Raw genomic sequence first — 23,224 nt, forward strand, 5'->3', positions numbered from 1 at the left:
GTCAATAATTCATAATAACATTGATTTTGATTCAATATTATGTTTTGAGCAATGACAGTTTGAAAGAGAAAAAAAACAGCTTTGTTTTATTAGTCAACATTGCAACTTTTTCTAAATTACATTTCACCTTTAAGCTTTTTTATTTCACTTTTGTTATGTTTTTGTTTATTTAATTAGTATTTTTAGAATGTGCCGTGGGCCTTTAAAACATTAGCTGTGGGCCGCAAATGGCCTCCGGGGCACACTTTTGAGACCCCTGCTATAGATAATAAAAAATAAAATGTGATAAATCTATGGATGAAAAGCAGAGCCTGGCAACGCATGCACGTTTATCATAACTCTCTCGCTCTCTCTCTCTCTCTGCCCCTCCCTCACCAATGCTGCTGCATGCACAATTTGTTTTGTTTTTAACCCCTTCTTAACCCTGAACGTACATTGATAATACACGCAACCCTAACTCAAAATGCCGGACATTTGAGGTATTTAAGAAACTCCGCCCTGACAGCTCCGCAAAAGAGGACATGTCCGGTGAAAATAGGACGTATGGTCAGTCTATCGTAGCCCGTTAGCAGCTAGCATGCCATGTGTTGTGCCTCGGTGTGCATTGTTTACACAACGTGCGTTACGCTACTTAATATGTTTGTGTGGAAACTCGTTCGGTACATTTCCGAACCAAACCGGAACCCCCGTACCGAAACGGTTCAATACAAATACACGTACTGTTACACCCCTAACACACACACATTCTTGTATTTCTTACCTTCTTGAGACCTCTGAAAAATGCCTACCTCTTCAGGACCACCCTTTCTAGATATAAAAATATTTGTATTTACAACATTAATAATATAGACATACTATGCAAATATAAAAACAGTAAGCTTTTAGTTATTTGTTTAATTTTTTGTTTGTAATTAGTTTTTAATCTTCATTGTTTGCATCAAGTTGTTACGGTATGTCTCTATATACATATTTATTTATTTGTTTTAATAAATTTTGGCCCAAGGGGACGCATTTCAATTTCACACACACTTATTACATTTGTTGGCCAGAGGGGGAGCACATCACATTTTTATACACACTTGTTATTTCATATGTTGACCGGGGGGAGGCACTTTTAAAACCGCCAGAAAAATCCCTCCTTTTTGGGACCACCCTAATTTTGATAGATTTCACCACCAGGGGTGCAAATGAGATCTTTGTTTTTTGTCTTTTGTAATGTGCTCAATGCCGACAACGAGTCACGGACCACAGATGGCCCCTGTGCCGCACTTTGGCTAACCCAGCTGTAGAAGGTAACTGTTAATGGCCACTATAGTCTTAGTACCGTAGTGTATTTGTTAATTCTATGGTCACATATGGGACGCAGGTTGTCTTACGTCAGCACCGGAAGTTGTAAAATCAGCTGTTCACCTGGCAGGTTTTTTCAGAGATGAACAGGGAAGTCCTTCTTTAGCTTGTTTTATCATATATTGCTGCCTTTGAACCTGTCAATGTTTACTTTTTTATGCACATTAAATCAACAAAAAATCCTGACTTTGGAGCAATATTCACGGACTCTATTAGCAGCCCTTTGACACACTTGTGATTTAGGGCTATATAAATAAACATTGATTGATTGATTGATTGATTGATATTAGATGCAATGGGTTTCCGTATTGGGACAATGATTTCCGTCCTAACTTGTTCACCGGTCCTCATATTGAGGTACTTTTCCTTGTTGATGTCTCAAGAAGGGTAGAAATACAAGAACACACACATATACATACATACATACATATACGTAGCCCGCACCCATCCAAATTATTTTAATCCAATGTCGCTCCCTATTAAAAGTTTGGGGACCTCTGATTTAAAACACTGAATATTACTGCTGCTTTAATTCATTTAGTGAATGTATTATTGGTATACATGTATCAATATAAAATCTACCGTACACCAATGTATAGTATCAAATGAAGGCATCCTCTGGGTTAGTGTTGGGATATAATTAAGATAATGAAGGATGACGTGATTAAGAAATGTTTTATATATATATATATATGTGTGTGTGTGTGTGTGTGTGTGTGTGTGTGTGTGTGTGTGTGTGTGTGTGTGTGTGTGTGTGTGTGTGTGTGTGTGTGTGTGTGTGTGTGTGTGTGTGTGTGTGTGTGTGTGTGTGTGTGTGTGTGTGTGTGTGCGCGCGCGCGCGCGCGCACACACACTCCTATCTCCCATATTCTGGCCACTGCCAAGGGCAAAGTCTCCTCGTTGGGATATTTTACAAGATAACTGCATTTTTTTCCTGTGTAAACCATGTTTAACACAATTCATTGTGGTAAAATACAACATTAGCAAAGACAACTATAATAATGTATACTATAATATATACTGTACATTATTATAGTGCGTGGGTTCCCTCCGGGTACTGCAGTTTCCTCCCACCTCCAAAAAACATGCACCTGGGGATAGGTTGATTGGCAACACTAAATTGGCCCTAGTATATGAATGTGAGTGTGAATGTTGTCTGTCTATCAGTGTTGGCCCTGTGATGAGGTGGCGACTTGTCCAGGTTGTACCCCGCCTTCCGCCCGAATGCAACTGAGATAGGCTCCAGCAACCCTGAAAGGGATAAGCGGTAGAAAATGGAAGGGTGGATGGATACAATATACTATATTAATTTTATTAGAGGCCATCATGTAGTCTGGTGACAATGAATCGGATTATTGTATCTGAATGATGGGGCAGGACACATCAACCTTAAGAAAGTCAATGACTTCACTATAAAAGTGGGTGACATTGTTATCACCAGGAAAGATGAAGTCACCTACCTAGGTTCCATTCTAGAGGCTAATCTTTCCTGTGATAAAATGGCAACCAAGGTAATCAAAAAGGTCAACCAACGAACAAGATTTCTCTAGAGAATCTCCTCTCTGGTCAACAAAAGCACCATGAGGATTCTAGCGGGAACTCTCGTCCAACCCTTTTACGATTACGCATGCACCTCCTGGTACCCTCGCACCTCCAAAACCCTCAAATCTAGACTCCAAACATCCCAGAACAAGCTAGTCAGATTACTTCTCGACCTCCACCCCAGATCACACCTCACCCCTACCCACTTCTTCAAAGTGGGCTGGCTCAGGGTGGAGGACAGAGTAAAGCAACTTGCACTGAGCTTAGTCTATAAAATCCGCTACACCTCCCTGATACCGAAGTATGTGTCAAACTACTAATGACCGCCATAACCACAACACCAAGGGGAGCTCCACTAACCATGTTAAACCCAGATTCCGATCTAACAAAGGTCTTAACTCATTCTATGCCACATCAATATGGAATGCACTCCCAACAGGTGTAAAAAAAAAAAGGGCATCTCTATCCTCCTTCAAAACCGCACTAAAAGTACACCTCCAGGCAACTTCAACCCTAAACTAACTTTTCTTATGATTTCTGATCTCTCTCTCTCTATGTCCACTACTTGCTGTACATATCCTACCAAGTCAGACCTACACTGTTTCAATGTACATTTCTCTGATGATACAATTGTTGATGACTGAAGTGATGATAACCAAACCTAACCCCCCCCCCCCCCCGCCACCCCCCACATCCCACACCCCGGATTGTAAATAATGTAAATAAATGTATGATGTTGTGTGATGACTGTATTATGATGATATTATACTGTATATCTGTGTCGTGAATCAATTTAAGTGGACCCCGACTTAAACAAGTTGAAAAACTTATTGGGGTGTTACCATTTAGTGGTCAATTGTACGGAATATGTACTTCACTGTTCAATCGACTAATAAAAGTATCAATCAATCAATCAAAAAAAAAGAAAAAGTTTTTTTTTTTATTGATCTTGTCGAAATTGTGTAAAATGGGAAAGTATTTTTGGTTGTTGTGATCGAAATAAAGGATAAAAGTGCAAAAAAAGTAAAATAAGACCAGACAAGAAATGAAAGCGAAAATTGTAGAGTTCAATCCATCCATTTCCTACCGCTTGTCCCTCTCGGCGTCGCATTGTGTACTTGAATTGGTTGGAGCATACCTCCGACCGCTGGGTAGCGCGAGTGACTGAAGAAGCGTACCGGAAATGACGTAACCACTAACTGGCGACTCGAGAAGGAGGGTTTTTCTTTTTTTGTATGAAGACAACGGAGGACGTAGAGTTGAGAGGATTAAAGTCAGACCAAGCCACTTTTGCAGGTAACCCATTCCTTGATACTCATGTCTAATGGCGGCTTATTATGCACGTTGAGTGCTTTGCATGTAATATCTACTCGTTCGTTGACGCGCGAGCTAAGCTAACAGCACGCGGCTAATGCTAATGCTAACATACGTACATGATGGAACACATTTGCTCCCTCGCACCTCACGAATGGACATAATGTCGTACATTGTTAGTCGTGTGCGGCATAAGTATGTCCCTGTGTTATGTTTAATGTTTGAAATGTGTGTATTTTGCTGCGTGTGTTGGGCGCAAATTCGCCATTTGCCAAAGCTGGCGCCGTCGTTACGGCGGCCTCCATGTTGTGTGCTCATAGTAACACAGGCCTCCATTATACCTCTGTACTTACTAGCTCCCAATGCTCTTATTTGACGAGGAAGGCACATGCTGCGTAGAGATGAATAATAACAAAATTATATATATATATATATATATATAACGGCGGTTTAAATAATCAGAAGGGTTTAATTTCCTTTTGATATCCGAAGTCGTCCGCATATGCCCTCCTTGTGGATGTACGCGGTATAAAGGGCGGCAGCAAAGTAAATACAATATTCCAATCCACTTTATGTATATCCATCCATCCATCCATTTTCTACCGCTTATTCCCTTTGGGGTCGCGGGCACTTTATGTATATAGCATATTTAAACAACATTTTTTCTGAAGTGCTGCACAAAAATATTTAAAAACAAGATTCAAATTCATTCATTTTTATTTATCTCCTTCATTGACAATTAAACCTCAGCAACTAAACACACGTTTACACACCAATGCCTGAGAAGGAACAGGTTCAAGGTTCAAGGGTTTTATTCGTCACATGCAGAGTACACCACAGTGAAATGCTTTTTTCCCTGCTCTTCAGATATTGTGTACAGTGGTATCCAAACACTAGTTGCTGAATCTAATACACTAAATACAAAAAATACAACAATTTGAATAGCTCTGATGTACATTAATTACAAGACAATAAGTTGCACAATAAGTCCCAGTAGTACCAGTGCAATATCAAATAGTATAACAGTTTAGGAAGTAGGGCTGGGCAATATGACCTTTTTTTAATATCTCAATATTTTTAGGCCATACCGCGATACACGATATATATCTCGATATTTTGCCTTAGCCTTGAATGAACACTTGATGCATATAATCACAGCAGTATGATGATTCTATGTGTCTACATTAAAACATTCTTTTTCACACTGCATTAATATATGCTCATTTTAAACTTTCAGGCAGAGAAGGAAATCACATCTAAGTCAATTTACCAAAACTGTATTTATTAAACAGTTATTAACCAGTGGCACAAACATTCATGTCATTTCCAAAACAGAAAGTGCAAGATTGTCAGAGACATTTTAAAACAAGCTATTAGTGCACTTTTGTGCATGATGTCCTCAAGATGACAAATCAAAACAACACTAAATTAACGTTGTAAATTTTTGTACAGAACGCCACTACAATAGTTTAAAAACATGATGTCACACAAGATATTTCAATAAGTGTCAAATAAAAATGAGCTGCATAATAGGAAATCAGATAGTGTTCGTCCTTCGCTGTGTGGTAGGTTCCTGCGGACATTATGTTCTTTTGTTGTCGACTCTTTTTTTCATACGGTGTTGATGTGGAAATGTTTGCCTCGGCATTTTGATGGTGTGCCACCGAACGGAGATGTTGACGTGCTTAGTAAGCACTCTTCATTCTCTAGCAGGTAACTTTTCAAATGATGCTACATATTAGCAGTAATGCTACTTTTTGTAGCAATGCCTTTTCCCCACACTTGACAAATTACGGTTGTCTGTTTGACATATTCCCACCGCCTGCTGTTTTTCTTGGGAATTAATTATTCCTTCATTTGTTTCCAGATTCGCACCTTCTTTCTCTCGTATTACCACTCGCACCACACCTAACTTTGCTCCGCGAGGGCGTATACGTATGTGACGTATGTAGAAAGTGCGCTTGTTGTCTGTGAGAAGGAGACAAGAAGGAGTGGGAAGAGCCTGTCGTATAATGCCAGCAGCTAAAAGCAACTGCGTGAGAACGTATACTCGAATATCACGATATAGTCATTTTCTATATCGCACAGAGACAAACCTGTGATATATCGCGTATATCGATATATCGCCCAGCCCTAATTTCAATCCAATCCAATCCACTTTATGTATATAGCACATTTAAACAAATTTTTTCCCGAAGTGCTGCACAAAAATATTAAAAACAAGATTCAAATTAATTAATTCATTCATTTTTATTTATCTCCTTCATTGATGTGCATCTTTGATCAATAGACAATAAAACCTCAGCAACTAAACACACATTTACACACCAATGCCTGAGAAGGAACAGGATGAAGAAAATCTTATATTTTCCATAATACGTAGTCTTACTTAATGGATAGCATACAAACCAAACAAATACATCCAAATATAATGAAAACAAAAAACACAAGTGCAAAACTTCATGAAGTACAAACCGAACAAAAAAGTAATATACCGTAATTTCCGGACTATAAGTCGTTTTTTTTCATAGTTTGGCCGGGGTGCGACTTATACTCAGGAGCGACTTATGTGTGAAATTATTAACACATTACCGTAAAATATCAAATAATATTATTTATCTCATTTACGTAAGAGACTAGACGTATAAGATTTCATGGGCTTTAGCGATTAGGAGTGACAGATTGTTTGGTAAACGTATAGCATGTTCTATATGTTATAGTTATTTGAATGACTCTTACCATAATATGTTACGTTAACATACCAGGCACGTTCTCCAGTTGGTTATTTATGCGTCATATAACATACACTTATTCAGCCTGTTGTTCACTATTCTTTATTTATTTTAAATCGCCTTTCAAATGTCTATTCTTGGTGTTGGCTTTTATCAAATAAATTTCCCCCAAAAATTTGACTTATACTCCAGTGTGACTTATGTTTTTTTCCTTCTTTTTTATGCATTTTCGGCCGGTGAGACTTATACTCGGGAGCGATTTATACTCCGAAAAATACGGTACACCTCACGTGATGATACCAAACAAATACAAAACCAGACAAAAAAAGAAGTAAAATATTAAATATAAAGCAAAATGTAAACACTTATGGCTGTCCATATGATCTTATTGTTCTGTCTTTATATATTTTTTCAATTGGAATATATTTTTACAGTCTTTTATCTCATTGTAAAGAGAATTCCATAGTTTAACCCCCACCACTGATATACACATTTGTTTTAAATAAATAAATGATAAATGGGTTGTACTTGAATAGCGCTTTTCTACCTTCAAGGTACTCAAAGCGCTTTGACACTACTTCCACATTTACCCATTCACACACACATTCACACACTGATGGAGGGAGCTGCCATGCAAGGCGCTAACCAGCACCCATCAGGAGCAAGGGTGAAGTGTCTTGCTCAGGACACAACGGACATGACGAGGTTGGTACTAGGTGGGGATTGAACCAGGGACCGTCGGGTTGCGCACGGCCGCTCTTCCACTGCGCCACGCCGTCCCATTTTAAAGATTTCCTTGAATACTGATGTTTGAAATGACCTTTTCTTCTATGCTCTTCATTCTCAGAAGTGATGACAAACATATTTTGTACATTTGCTGGGAATGTTTTACTTTTAGCCTTAAACATAATACATAATGTATGTAACTTTACTAGCTCCTGTAGTTTCAATAAACCAGAATGAATAAATGTTAGTGTGTTCTAGATAATCTACTTTATGAATAATCCTTATAGCCTTTTTCTGTAGTTGATACAATGCCTTTATGTTACTCTTATGTGTTCCCCCACAGTTCCACACAGGAGCTGATATATGGAAATATAAGTGCACAATACAATATACGCATTGCCCTATAATCTAACACATATTTTACCTTATTTAATATAAAAATACTCTTAGACCTCTTTTTCCGTACATGTGCAATATGAGATTTCCATGTCAGACCGTCCTAAAAATCTAAGTTCAGAAACCCTTTCAATATTCCATCTATTGACAGTTTGATCGTTTCCTCTCTTTTCCTCTCACAAAAAATCACAAACTTTTTTTTTTACATTTAGTGATAATTTATTGACATCAAACCATCTCTTAAGTTTAATAATTTCCTGTTCAATAATGTTTGATAATGCTTTTAAGTCATGTCCCGAACAAATACTATCCTTAGCTCCACCCATGACTGAGTAAAAACAAACTAAATTAATATAAAACAATATATAAATATGATTAAAAGTAAAGGGGAAAACCAATTTAAACAATAAATAGAAATACAAATTTAAAAACACAGAGGACCACACAACTCTCATAGTGTTAAAAGACAGAGAATAAAAGTGTGTCTTAAGACGAGACTTAAAACACTCCACTGATGGAGCAGCTCGAACATGTAGGGGGCAGAGTGTTCCAGAGCTTAGGGCCGACCACAGAGAACCCTTGTCCCCCCTGGTTTTAAGTCTCGTCTTGGACGCCACGAACTGGAGCTGGCTCTCGGAACTCAGAGCGCATTTAAAGTGGACTGGACAAGCGGTAGAAAATGGATGGATGATAATAGTTCTGTATCGGATCGAAACCGCATGCACGGACAGCAATGATCACATATCATACTTGCCAACTTTTGAAACTCAAAAAAAGCCTGCGAGCCAGGGGCAGTAGGTCCAGGACTAAGTCCTGGTGGGGGTTCAGGCCCCCCGACGCATAATGCATTTTAACATTCACACAGGTTAGATTGTGGCTAAAACCTTCATATTTGACATAATCAGAGACTACTTTTGACAAGCGGAAAAATGCAAAAATCATGAATAGTACAAATAATCTTTATTCTATTGGCTAACTGCCTTTGTCTAAGGGTTTAATTTCCTTTTAATATCCGAAGTCGTCCGCATATGTCCTCCTAGTTGATGTACGCAGTATAAAGGGTGGCAGCAAAGTAAATATAATATTTCAATCCAATCCACTTTATTTATATAGCACATTTAAACAACAAAAATGTTTCCAAAGTGCTGCACAAAAATATTACAAACAAGATTCAAATACTATTCTTGGCTCCACCAATGACTGAATAAAAACAAAATAAATAAATATAAAACCAATATAAAAATGATTAAAACCAAAATAAAAATTATTAAAAATGATTTTAAAGGGTAAAACCAATTTAAAACAATAAATAGAAATACAAATTTAAAAACACAGAGGACCACACAACTCACGTAGTGTTAAAAGCCAGAAAATAAAAGTGGGTCTTAAGACGAGACTTAAAACACCGTGGGCGCAGTTCAAAAGTGGAGGGGCAGAGTGTTCCAGAGCTTAGGGCCGACCACAGAGAAGGCCTTGTCTCCTCTGGTTTTAAGTCTCGTCTTGGGCACCACGATCTGGAGCTGGCTCTCGGTCCTCAGAGCGCATTTAAAGTGGACTGGACAAGCGGTAGAAAATCGATGGATGATAATGATTCTGATGACTTCTGACACACCGAAAATCATAAATAGTACAAACAATGTTTATTCTATTAGCTAACTTCCTTTATCTGAATAGCCATTTGTGATTTATCAATCAATCAATCAATCAATGTTTATTTATATAGCCCTAAATCACAAGTGTCTCAAAGGGCTGCACAAGCCACAACGACATCCTCGGTATAGCCCACATAAGGGCAAGGAAAAACTCACCCCAGTGGGACGTCGATGTGAATGACTATGAGAAACCTTGGAGAGGACCGCATATGTGGGTAACCCCCCCCCTCTAGGGAGACCGAATGCAATGGATGTCGAGTGGGTCTAACATAATATTGTGAGAGTCCAGTCCATAGTGGATCCAGCATAACAGTAAGAGTCCAGTCCACAGTGGGGTCAGCAGGAAACCATCCCGAGCGGAGACGGGTCAGCAGCGCAGAGATGTTCCCAACCAATATACAGGCGAGCGGTCCACCCCGGGTCCCGACCCCGGACAGCCAGCACCCCATCCATGGCCACCGGATCTGTGTGTCTTCCCCTCCACAAGGGATAGGGGGCAGCAGAGGAGAAAAGAAAAGAAACGGCAGATCAACTGGTCTAAAAAAAGGGGGGCTATTCAAAGGCTAGAGTATACAAATGAGTTTTAAGATGGGACTTAAATGTTTCTACTGAGGTAGCATCTCTAATTGTTACCGGGAGGGCATTCCATAGTGCTGGAGCCCGAATAGAAAACGCTCTACAGCCCGCAGACTTTTTTTGGGCTCTGGGAATCACTAATAAGCCGGAGTTCTTTGAACGCAGATTTCTTGCCGGGACATATGGTACAATACAATCGGTAAGATAGGCTGGAGCTAGACCGTGTAGTATTTTATACGTAAGTAGTAAAACCTTAAAGTCGCATCTTAAGTGCACAGGAAGCCAGTGCAGGTGAGCCAGTATAGGCGTAATATGATCAAACTTTCTTGTTCTTGTCAAAAGTCTAGCAGCCGCATTTTGTACCAACTGTAATTTTTTAATGCTAGACATAGGGAGACCCGAAAATAATACGTTACAGTAGTCGAGACGAGACGTAACGAACGCATGAATAATGATCTCAGCGTCGCTAGTGGACAAAATGGAACGAATTTTAGCGATATTACGGAGATGAAAGAAGGCCGTTTTAGTAACACTCTTAATGTGTGACTCAAAGGAGAGAGTTGGGTCGAAGATAATACCCAGATTCTTTACTGAGTCGCTTTGTGTAATTGTTTGGTTGTCAAATGTTAAGGTGGTATTATCAAATAAATGTCGGTGTTTAGCAGGACCGATAATCAGCATTTCCGTTTTCTTAGTGTTGAGTTGCAAGAAGTTAGCAGACATCCATTGTTTAATTTCATTAAGACACGCCTCCAGCTGACTACAATCCGGCGTGTTGGTCAGCTTTAGGGGCATGTAGAGTTGGGTGTCATCAGCATAGCAATGAAAGCTAACACCGTATTTGCGTATGATGTCGCCTAGCGGCAGCATGTAAATACTAAAGAGTGCAGGGCCAAGAACCGAACCTTGGGGGACTCCGCACGTTACCTTAACATAGTCCGAGGTCACATTGTTATGGGAGACGCATTGCATCCTGTCAGTAAGATAGGAGTTAAACCACGACAAGGCTAAGTCTGACATGCCAATACGTGTTTTGATACGTATGGAACAACAAATATCTTGCAGTCATGTTTGTTTCAAAATATAAATAGTAGAAATAATGTACCAAATGTCAGCTACTGTCTCGTTCTAAAACACAAATGAAATTTAGCATTTAGACAGGCTATACTGTAGCAAAAGTCATCACATGTCTGCCGCAATCATGTGTGTTCTTTAATGTGTATTCCACGTCTTCCATGTCAAGAGCAGTTTTGATTTGGGCTTACGTGGTAGACAACTAAAATTAATGTGTTGGGCATTGTTTTATCCATACGCATACATGTGACCAAGTAGACACATTGTGTGTTTCCTGGATGTCGTCTACATCGCTAGAAGAAAATCCCTCTATCTTCCACTAGTTGTTTTTTTTAAATATATATATATATATATATATATATATATATATATATATATATATATATATATCTCGTTTGAATACCGGTAGTTGTTTTTAATAAAAGCCATTAAAAGTCTGTAAACACTCAAAAATCTCAACAAAGTAAATTGTACAAAAAGCAGCAACAATTGAAAATATGTCAAAACAATAAAAGTTAATACTAATTATTAAATTTAGGACTATAAATCAATGTATCGATCAGTCGTTCACTCCAACACTAAATACAATAAAACTATTTTGTTTCTTCATATGACCATAATACACACATTTCCATGCACCGCATATTGGCTTTGAAAGTGTTCTTTTTTCTTTCTTTTTTTCTCTCCAACTATAGAGCAATGATAGTTTTGTTTGGTCAAAATTGTCTAAATCTGTGGTTCTCAAACTTTTTCACCAATACCACCCCAGAAAACACATGGCTCTCTAAGTACCACCATAATGACCAACATTAAAATACAGTAGCGTAGTTGGCCTAAATATGAATGAAAAACAAGGCAGAGGTTTTATTGAATAATTATATTGTATATTTTTGGCCACTGTAACATATGCACACAGTTTGAACATTGACACTTTGTTTGAATATAAGAAAATAAAACACTGTACTTTAATCAAGTGATTATTTGGCGTACCATTAAAAGCAGCCCGCATACCACTAGTAATACACGTACCACAGTATGAGAATCACTGGTCTAAATAGACCTACATGATAAAATGTTGGAACAGGAAATAGTGTTATTGGACATAATAGTTAAATATGATTTTTCTTAGTTATGAACTCCAAATTGCCAACAGTTCATGTATACAACTTTGTGTGTGTAAATAGTGTGGCACTGTACTATAGCAGTACTCATTACATGTTTAATGTTAAGATTTGAGCGTCAGATACATGTTTATGTTCCATTTCCATTATTTCCTGGTAAATAAATACAATTATTTTAATACAAGTGTACGCGCTGGCCATCATTTCATTTTACACTCCATCTCAGAGCAAGTGAATGTGTTGTTACCCACCCATGCTCCTAGCTCTACTAGTGTTAGCGACAGTGCTAGCACAGTTTAGGAATGTTCTCTTTGTTTAATTGAGGGTTGCAGTAGGCTCGTGATGGCATTGTGTTTATGCGTTTTAATCTTAATAATGAAATTGTGGTATTTAATAAATTTCATATTACTCCTGAATTTTTTCTGTGCTACTAAAAAGTTTCTGTGCTACTAATGTTTTCCAATTAGTAGCACCGGTGCTCCTACTTAAAAAGCTAAGCCTCCAGGCCTGACACGCCAGAATCTTTTAACTAAGTAGTATTTTTAAATAGCTAAAATGAATAGTCACGCAATAAACTGTACATTCTTGGCAATGGAAACATTACATTTTGTTCTGGCTTCATATGAGCCGTATTATTGATATTTTTGTGTTTAAATATGTTTATCTTATTCCATTTTGAATTGGAAAAGTTTTCGAATGTTTAAAAAAAATTAAATTGTGTGATTAGTTATTTCAATTCAAGTTTGTGACGTCACGCGAGTTCACTTCCTGTTGAACGAAGTCCGTGTCCGCCTGTTTCAACTTGACGCTAGAGTTTATATCGATAACCTTTATGTTTATTGTGATTACTGTATCTTAGCTGTTTAGACAGTCATGTGTTTTATAAAAGTTTAGATTGGGGAATGACTGTTCTCAATGGGGAGAGACATTAAAGTCTCTTGTTTACATGTTAGCATTGAAGGTAACATTTATCATTATTGTCCGGTTAATTGACCTATGGAATATCGGTCCAGGCCTACATAATTACTAAACAAAGCAAATTAAATTTAAGAAAGAAAAAGCCGAGTAACCCGACAATAATATATGTGTAGGGCGGTATCAGTGATCAAGCCCACAACTAGCTAGCATTAACGGTAGTAGCACTGTGTTTTTCACACAGTTTTTGAAAGACAAGTAGTTATATTTGGAAAGAACATATCACCCTGACACGTAAACTCCATATTGGAACTGTTCGGCTTCGTATTTTGGAGTTAGTTTTAGAGTTTGAGGCGGCCGCATGTCCCAGAGGCAGGCACCGAGAATGCCAGATAAGGTTGCCTGGGCTACCGGCGAGAGTGCTGGCTTGATTCCGTCCACAAATCCATTGATACGTAAATCATAGCTCCCTAGATAACGTCGAAGTTGTGGTTGAAATAAATTTTTCCTGCTTTCTTCTACGCGTTTCGCTCCAAGTTCCGCCATTGTGTTCATATCTAAGATTATGTTTACTTCCTCGTACCTCGTAACCGGACGTGGGGCGGTCAAAGGTGAACTCCAGACTGGCTGTTGTCACAGACATTTTTGCCATGTTTGATCGAGTCATTATATGCTCACAGTTTATCACCGTGATAGACCTGAAATTTATCCTAATCATAAAATTATGCTATCCTGTACTTGTTGCCAGTTATTGCAGTTTCTGTAAAGTCCGCTGTGATGCAGTGGTGTACACAAATGTCAGAATTGCAATTGGGTGTTTTTGAAGCTTAGTAAGTAACGTTTTTAAATTATTTGTGTCCTTAATTTACATATTTTTACTCTTTCAGACAACCCATTGGAGCCAGTGTCCACAGCGTCTTGCTTGCAGTTCAGGTATTTACAAGGCTGTTCACTGAGCAGCATTACCTCCTAGTAAAAATGTGATGAAAGTTCTTTGGTTGAAACAATTTTGTCATGTGCAATCAAAAACAATGAGAAAAGCAAGTACGAGAAACCTTTCAGTTTCTCCGCTTGCCGAGGCGACGCTTTGTTTCTCAAATATCATTTTCATCAAGACATTTGGACTTTGTTTACCATTTTCAAGGAGAAGATTTGGAGGACTTTTCGACCAAAATTTGCGGCGGTTTGTCATTTCATATTTGCGATGTGAATTTTCAACTGCCTTATCGTAAATATTTTATAACCGGTAAACATTTTGGACAGTAGACTATGTACTGTATATGTACAGTGCAGCTTTTCACACTGAACAAGCGATGTTCGGTGCATTTTATCGGGTTTTCATGGGTTACTACAGCAGTTTCTCAGCAGTTCTGACGCTCCCTTTTAGTTTGGTTCTTATTCTTAAGCACCAATCTGCTTACCACATTGGCGAGACCTGTTATCACAGAGAATGGATCAGCATCTCAATTTTGCCACAGATCTGAAAATCATGTGGTAAAGCTTTGCCACACTTGCGGATCGCTAATGCCAGGCTACACACACACAAAATGTCAATCACAACATAAAATTCAAAGCATGCGCCGCGGGTGGAATGCATCCGGTCGTTTATCTTGCAATAATTTATAAATTGTTGCCATTTTTCAACAATTCGTGCGATTAGAATTAATCTCTGTCACCCATTGACATGTTTCAGGATTGTGGATGGCCATTTAAAGACGCTTGTATCGTCTCAAAACAAAACATTTCCGAACATTTCAAACGTACGAAGAAAGAGTCTACCAAACTTTGGGACCCAGTCATGTCTCGCAGAAGAAGCCGAAGTACATCGCCAGGGCGCTTCACACGCTCCTGTAGCAGTAACGATCCTCGAGATTTGGAACGGAGGCTTTTTATTGGGAATTTGCCGACATCCGACATGGAGAAGAAGGATTTGGAAGATCTCTTCAGCCCATATGGAAACGTTATTGGTCAGTAAACACCACCACATCATGAGCAACATGCTGTCTGCAAAATGAACAATTTAATTCAACAAGAATGTCTCTAGAGTACATTAGCATATTAAACTTAAGTAATTCTAAACATGTAAAGCTGTATTTGTATTCATTGTCTTTTATGAGATACAATAGAAGTTATTCAGTGCTCTTGGAAATAATTCCAAAGTTTGTACCACTGAAACTGTTCCTTTTTCAGGCGTGTCCATGTTTCGTGGCTTTGGATTTGTACAATTTGAACACATAGAGGAAGCAGAAGCTGCAGTGGCGGCCCAAAAGAGTCGATTTTATAAAGGTTATAAAATAGGTAAGCCTTGACTGCACTGGGTGTGACTTTTGATAAATATGTACAAACATGCATATAAAACACAGCTAATTGATGAGACTTGTTCAAGTACGGTAACAGGGGGCTTCATAAAGATGAGCTATCTGCAGTTTGGGATAATGGTAAAGTTGGAAAAATGATTAATACCTAAAAGTTCAATGTTGAAGACATCATTCGCTGTAATCATGTATTTGCCTTTTCTGCATGAGTGCTTTGCCTTTTCATTTTGAATTATTGGCACACAAAGAAAATAAAACTGTTTTACCATTATTTTAATTTCACATCATTGTCTTTGCATTTCCTTCAAGTGAATTATGCGTTCCAAAATGCACAGCGCGGTGGATTTATTTTTCGACGGAATTTTTTTTTCTCCTTGTCATTTTGAACCCAATTTGACCAGAGCGACATTTCCACCTCTAATTCCGTATGGAAATTCAAATTAAGAGTACCGGAGCCTATTTTCATTTGGATCGTGGAATTTTGTTGACGCGACCCCTTAATTTTGCGTGATCGCACAATCTGATTGACATGTCATTGTTTTGTTCAACGTTTGGATTGATTTATTTTCAGATATAAATATGGCACTGGAGCGACGGTCAGCTAAACCTCATTCCCAGCCGAGCCCTCCACGCAGGTAAAGTAACGCAAATTGAGTGGGAAGACCTTTCATCGCCGCAATCGGTCGATAAAAAAACAGAAAGACTATCTTTTAACCAATTATGGCTTTTGTAGCAGTCGTAAATGGAAGCTGCTGTATTATTGAAGGAATGGCAAATACTGGAAACAGTTTCATTAGCAAGAATTTGAAGGTACAGTGGTACCTCGGTTTTCATTAGTAATCTGTTCTAAAAAGTCAGACAAAAACTGAATTATCAGAAAACAATCCATTTTCCCCATAAGAAGTCATGTAAATCTATTTAATCTATTCCAGACAACGAGTGTTACCACAAAACACATTTAATAGAGGAAAAAATTACAGTTTTGAATGTGTACAATGTAAAATATAATGAATGAACATTTAAAATCAAGTTTAAGGCTTTACTGAAGACTTGATGGCGATGAGTGGGAGGGCAGCCATGTGGACGTCATCTTTGTACTTTGCTACAGGTTCTCACCTTGAATTCAATAGTAGTTCTCACCTTCTTTATCAAAGTGCAACTTTCTCTACCCCCATGGTGGCTTATTTTGCTGTCGTACTGAACACAAAACAGTCTTATGTTACCAACTCCATTCCGCGCAACGATACGTGGACAAACGGGCAAGCAGTGATGGGCAAGCTACTTGTAAAATGTAGTAAGCAAAGCTACGAGTTACTATCGATTACATATAAGAAGAATTGTCACAAGCTACACTGCAAAAGTAGCTTGCTACATCAACACTACATATATCAATTTGTATCTAAATTTAATGTACAACTTTCCACCAAACAAACGGGCAAAGAGAATAGCTCAGTTTGAATGCTTATTTTAATTAAACACAAACTGGAAACATGCCCTCTGTCTGGCTTTTTAACATTTCTTTTAACTTCCAAGGTTGAGGTACAATGTAAAAAATCAGGGGAATACACTTGACACACAATAAATAAAAGGCAGTGAAACAATAATAGTTTTAAACACCAAAATATATACTCTCTTTTGGTACGGAAACTTCTCAGAAACTGTTTCAACAGAAACAACCGTGGGAAAGTAAGAAAAACCTGGGCAAAGGAAAAGTGCAAAACATATTTCTCATGTAACAGACATCAACAAACTCCATCTTTACATAATCTGAAATCAATAAAAGTCAACATTATTGTGCCAGGACTGGAATGTCATGTAACTTATACCAGTGTGTAACTAAGCAACATGGGGTAATCAGTATTGACACTTTCCTATTGGCTCCCTCTTTCCTGGGTTGTTTGCTCACATAGCTGTGTACTATGCAGTTAGCCAAAAAAAACGTAACTTTTATAAAATGTTCAAACTAATATGAATTAAATACATGTTCAGATAAATGCCATATTGATGCACTCTGGAATAAACCGTTATTCAAACAAAGTAGCAAACCGTGCATTAAAATACCTTGTTTATGGAGTGCAAGTTTTTTTTTTTTTCAGAAGTCCTATTAAAGTAACATCCTTTTACTTTGTGGTTGAGTTTACACAACTGCAGTAAATACTCTCATCCCAGGAGAGTGCCTCTCCTTGTGTGGTTTCTGCCACGGCTGCGGGCTGTTATGATTTTGCTTCCTGGTTTTGAAGCGTCATGACCCGCCCGATCTTGCCTCTGCCTATCATTTGCAGTCAATTTTCTCTCTGTGTGGCGTTTGATGGACGCTACTTCTCTACATGGGTCTAAATAGCTACGTTATAGGAATAGCTACTGGTTCTAAAAGCAGCAACCTTACCGCTACGCTACTGGGAAATGTAGTTAAGCTACGCTGTTTTGCTACATCAGCGCGCTGCGGCCCATCACTGCGGAGAGTTTGTTTTGTGCGACTCCTACGAGAAGTGTGCCGTACAAAAACCGAGGTACTACTGTGGATCTTTGCGGATCACCCCAATTTATAGTTATGGTCACATATTGTGTCCTCTATTCACTTAGAAGGGCATTATAATCATAATTTTGTTTGGTTATTGATGAATTCATCAACTATTAGGTTTGCTGTCAAAAAATATCAGCTTTGGGAAGTTGAACTAACCCTACAATTTTATGTCTGCTATACAGAATTATTCTGCACAATATACACCTGGTTAAAAAACAACAGTTCAAAACATCCACAAATATATTCTCCATCCCATTTAAAGTGTAAAAAAATGAAACATTTTATTTCCATCAGTTTTTGGAAATGTATTCAAATGCCTAACTGTTACAGTTGTAACATGCAGTAAGTCTTGGGTAAAGTGGTTGGTCTGCATTCTTGTGCAAAGCGTACATCTGAGTAAAGCTAATTGTTAAAGTTAAAAAGTCACTGTTCTAATTCTAAAAATGAAATCTCTTTCAATGTTTGATATGGTAGACCCTTAACACCATGCTTGCTTGATTGTGGTTGTATACATTCAATTATACCACTGGAGGTGCGAAGACATTTTTCAACACTTGCCACATTCAGGGGTTTGGTTTGCGCTACAAAAATTGGTGGTGTACGCAATGTCTGTTTTCATACAATTGCTGTACCAAAGGTGTGCTTTGCTATCAGTCTTAAGTGAATTGTTTTGTCTTCAGTGTAAAATGAAGACATCCCTTGACTGATGCGGTGATCAACGGTGAAACCATTTTAAAAAGCTAAAAGAAAATTAGAATACCGGTACCTTGGGTCTTTTGCCTGTGAAGGAGTTTTGCGAATTTTGTTGTGCAACAAAATTATTTCGGTGATCTTAAAATGTGATTTGAGCTTTCATTTTCTTCTGTTTGCCCAGACATTAAGACTTATGACATTTAGGGGCATGTGTTTGTCTCTGAGTGGTTGTCTCCATATTTACAGCTTCGGGGTGTGGCTTCCTGACAACCCTCAAACCAAATGTGCCAAATAAACTTTTTTCAAAAACTTTTCTTTGCGTTTTGCGGTGCTGACTTTATGATCATTTGCAACGGTGACAAATTGTTGGTCTTTCTCTTCATCAAAAAGAACATGAAAGTCTCCTGGAGCCAACACAGTTCATCGAAAAAGCACTTAAATCTTGCGAGCCCTTTCTCGACTACACCGTTGGCGTATTTAAAAAGTTTCTGTAGTGATGTTACATTTAACATTTTTAAAATCAGTTGGCACTTATACTGTTCTCTCACTAACTCTTACGTTTTCATCCAGGCCCACCTTCGGCAGTTACGGGGACAACAAAGAGCCACGTCCTCGGTCACGCTCACCTGTATTCCCTCGCGACGCCCGAGACCGTGACGCGCGCGACACCCGAGACCGTGATGCACGCGAGGGGCGCGAGGGACGAGAGGGACGAGAAGGACGGGACGGCAGGGATGCTGCCAGAGAGGCGAGACCAGGAAGCCACCCTCGCGACCACGAATACCGTTACCGTGGACCGGAGGGTAGGGATAAGGACCTGAGAGGACCGCCTCGAGACCCCGCCTACAAGTAAAGTCTCAGCACTGCATCAAGAAACTCCAAAAGAGTTCCAGCTTTTTTTTTTCATATTTATTATGTTTTGATGCAGCAGAGAAGAATATGATCGTTTCTTTAGGGGTGGAGGCGGTGCTGAAGACTACTTCAGGAGGAAGGACGAAGCATTCAGGGAGCCCTTCAGAGATCCTTGGAATGGACGTCGTGAGCCTGAAGGTATGTCCTCTTTGTTTTGGGATTTATCCTAAACACTTGCAATGGGACACAAGATATGGGGTTTGTCTGCAGTCCACAGGTTTTTCTACCAATAGCAATACATAGGTCTGTGTGATATATCAATATACTCAATATATCGCGGGTTTGTCTCTGTGCGATATAGAAAATGACTATGTCGTGATATTCGATTTTACGGTCTCACGCAGTTGCGGGCATTACACTGCATGCGTTTCCCACTCTTTCTTGTCTCTCCTTCTCACAGAGACGTAAAACAAGCACATCTTCTTACATACGTCACGTGTGCAACGTCACACGCTCCCGCGGAGCAGACAGGTAGCGACATGGTAACGTTAGCTGTGATGCTAACGGTGTGGTGTGGGTGGTAATAAGAGAGAGAGAAGGTGCGAATCTGGTAACAAATGGAGGAAGAATTAATTTCCATCTGGCGGTGGTTTGGCTTCAAGCGGGAATATGTTGAACATTTATGCGGCAAAAGCGTTGCTACAAAAAGTAGCAGCACTGCTAATTTGTAGCATCATTTAAAAAGTCACCCGCTAGAGAATGAGTGCTTGAAACTCCACATGTCAATATCTCCGGCCGGTGCCACACCAACAAAATGCCAAAGTAACTATTTCCAGATCAACACCGTATGAAAAAAAAAAAAATCAACAACAGAAGGAGATAACGTCCGCAGGAACCTACCACATAGCGAAGGACATACACAATTTGATTTCCTATTATACAGCAGTATAACAGTGTGACATCATGCACAAAAGTGCACTATTTGTTTTTAATTATTGTAGTGGCGTTCTGTACAAAAAGTACACTTTAATTTAGTGTTGTTTTGATAAGTCATCTTGGTGACATGCACAAAAGTGCACTTATAGCTTGTTTTAAAATGTCTCTGACAATCTTGCACTTTCTGTTTTGAAAATGACATGAATGTTTGTGCCACTGCTTAATAACTGTTTAATAAATACAGTTTTGGTAAATTGACTTAGTTGTGATTTCCCTGTCTGCATGAAAGTTTAAAATGAGCATAAATTAATGCAATATAAACAAGAATGTTTTAATGTAGACACATATAATCATCATACTGTGATTATGTGCATCAAGTGTTCATTCAAGGCTAAGGCAAAATATCGAGATATATATCGTGTATCGTGACATAGCCTAAAAATATCGAGATTAAAAGGCCATATCGCCCAGCCCTAGCAATTGTGTTTTTGCGGTCTAAGAACTTTTAGATGAATAGAAAAATGCCTCGGTGTGTGACCCATGTCTCGATGTACGATAGTTTCATTTATTTATTCATTCATTTTGTGTGCCGCTGGAAGCTCTATGGGTTCTACCATATTGACGACATTGCTTCCTTTACGCGCCATTTTGAAGAGGGGCAACCTGCTTACATATTGTGAGGAGTACACAGCGGCCGCGATGAAAGGATTGGCTGACAAATATGGAAGAAACAATTCCAAAATTGTAACATTTATCAAAAAAGGACGTTTATATGGTTGCTGACTTTGCCAAAGGGGTTAGATATCGTCGCAAGGACAGAGCGAGAGAGAGAGAGAGTGCAAGTCCAGGTGAAAAAGCAGTTGCTAGTGTGGCTAAATGAGAAGCAGCTAGCCGGCATGCGCAATACGGAGGGTCCCCTCTAGTGGCACACACCCACTTGAGAGATCTGGTTTTCAATCCAGATAAATGACCATTCAAAACTGGTGAGAACGAGACGAAAAAAGCTTGTCTTCCATCCCCTACCCCGTTTCTTCGCGAGTATTATGAGACATTTTTCATCTAAATGGGATTCCTCATGACAGCTGACCTTATACAGGAAGTGATGTTTTATTATGTTTGTTGGCTCTCATGAAGTCTGCAGAAATCAGTGATGAACAAAACAAACGTGATGCATTTTTTAAATTAATGCTAAAAAGGATCAAAATGCGTAAATATTATACATGTGCCAGTTACTGCATTACATATGTATATAAAGTATATCATGTATATAAAACTCTATTGGAGGTGTTAGAATGTTTTTTAGGGGCTCTAAGGGCAGAATTGAACGGCTCCCATAAGCTTTTGACCGCATTTATTTAATATTTAGAATGTATTAAAAAAATATCTATCGTCATGTCTTTCATAATGATTGTGAATGATAGGAAAATTCCAAACAAGGTGCATTTCCCCTTTAAAATGTATTAAAACAGTTAACACAAAAACAAAGTAATTTTATGTTTTGTATATTGTACACTTACTGTACTGAAAATGAATTGAACTGTGCCTTTATTGCCAGGGGACATACCTAATGTGTGTGTGTACACATTTATATAAATCATCCACTCCACAAGGTCGTCTCTACAAAACGTTTGTTCCCTGTAAATGTTCAGATTTTCTGCCTAAGAATGAAGCCCATTATCACTTCTCCCCTCACCAGCAGACGGCCGCGCCCGTCCAGAGGAGCATCGGCGTAACGAACTCTATCGACAGTACTACGAGGAACTGCAGCGGCGCCAAGAAACCGAGCGCTCCGTCGACTGCTCCGTGATAGTCGTCAACAAGACTCAGAAGTAAGTTCACTCCTCACGAGACACACCACATCTATGAAGAAAACAGATCAACCGTTCCATGGGATGTTCATATGGCTTCTTGTGTGTGTGTGTGTTTGTGAACTTGTGATTCCGTACCAACTGTCGGGAGTATGCTGAGACGGTCGGGCGCAAAGTCCACGATTTGGGCATGGTGGTGGACCTGATTTTCCTCAACACCGAGGTGTCCCTGACTCAGGCGCTGGAAGACGTGGGCCGAGCTCGCACGCCTTTCGCCATCATCATAACCCAGCAGCACCAGGTGCATCGATCCTGCACTGTCAACATCCTGTTTGGCACACCTCAAGGTAATGCTCTACATTATTGATGCATCCAAGACTGGCGGAAAGTGGAATGTGTTTGGGTCAGGTGTAAATCGTAGGGATGTAACGGTATCAAAATCTCGGTACGATATTAACATAGTCTTAAGGCCCCGGTACAAAAAAAGAAGACTTGGCAAAAATGTGTTAGTGTGTTAAATGAAGTGGCAGGATTTTTTATGACACTTACTGTAATTAAACACAATGATGCATAAATGTTGTAATTATATTTATTACTACAAACATGTTTTTGTAAGTGCAACAAATGTTACCGGACCATCACTGTTTCAAGCAAATATATATATATATATATATATATATATATATAAAAGCTTACAGTCG

The 23,224-nt window shown here is 38.9% G+C and overlaps 1 protein-coding gene across 11 annotated transcripts in view; it reads left to right on the plus strand.

Moving 5' to 3' along the window:
• Positions 1-23,224, plus strand: part of ncoa5 (nuclear receptor coactivator 5) — a 36,068-nt gene that overhangs the window by 3,026 nt on the left and 9,818 nt on the right. For 2 of the 11 annotated variants that reach the window (XM_061939939.2, XM_061939987.2), the window contains exons 2-6: positions 14,283-14,328; positions 19,498-19,776; positions 19,856-19,977; positions 22,412-22,544; positions 22,668-22,870. In XM_061939939.2, coding sequence (XP_061795923.2) covers positions 14,283-14,328; positions 19,498-19,776; positions 19,856-19,977; positions 22,412-22,544; positions 22,668-22,870 — 783 coding nt within the window. Of the gene's footprint in view, positions 1-3,988; positions 4,186-14,282; positions 14,329-15,088; positions 15,363-15,585; positions 15,694-16,281; positions 16,346-19,497; positions 19,777-19,855; positions 19,978-22,411; positions 22,545-22,667; positions 22,871-23,224 lie in introns of those variants that run through there. The other 9 variants (XM_061939995.2, XM_061940004.2, XM_061940021.2 and 6 more) reach the window with 9 other exon arrangements.

This window comes from Nerophis lumbriciformis, linkage group LG03 (genome assembly GCF_033978685.3).
Source record: "Nerophis lumbriciformis linkage group LG03, RoL_Nlum_v2.1, whole genome shotgun sequence".
Classification (NCBI taxonomy): domain Eukaryota; kingdom Metazoa; phylum Chordata; class Actinopteri; order Syngnathiformes; family Syngnathidae; genus Nerophis; species Nerophis lumbriciformis.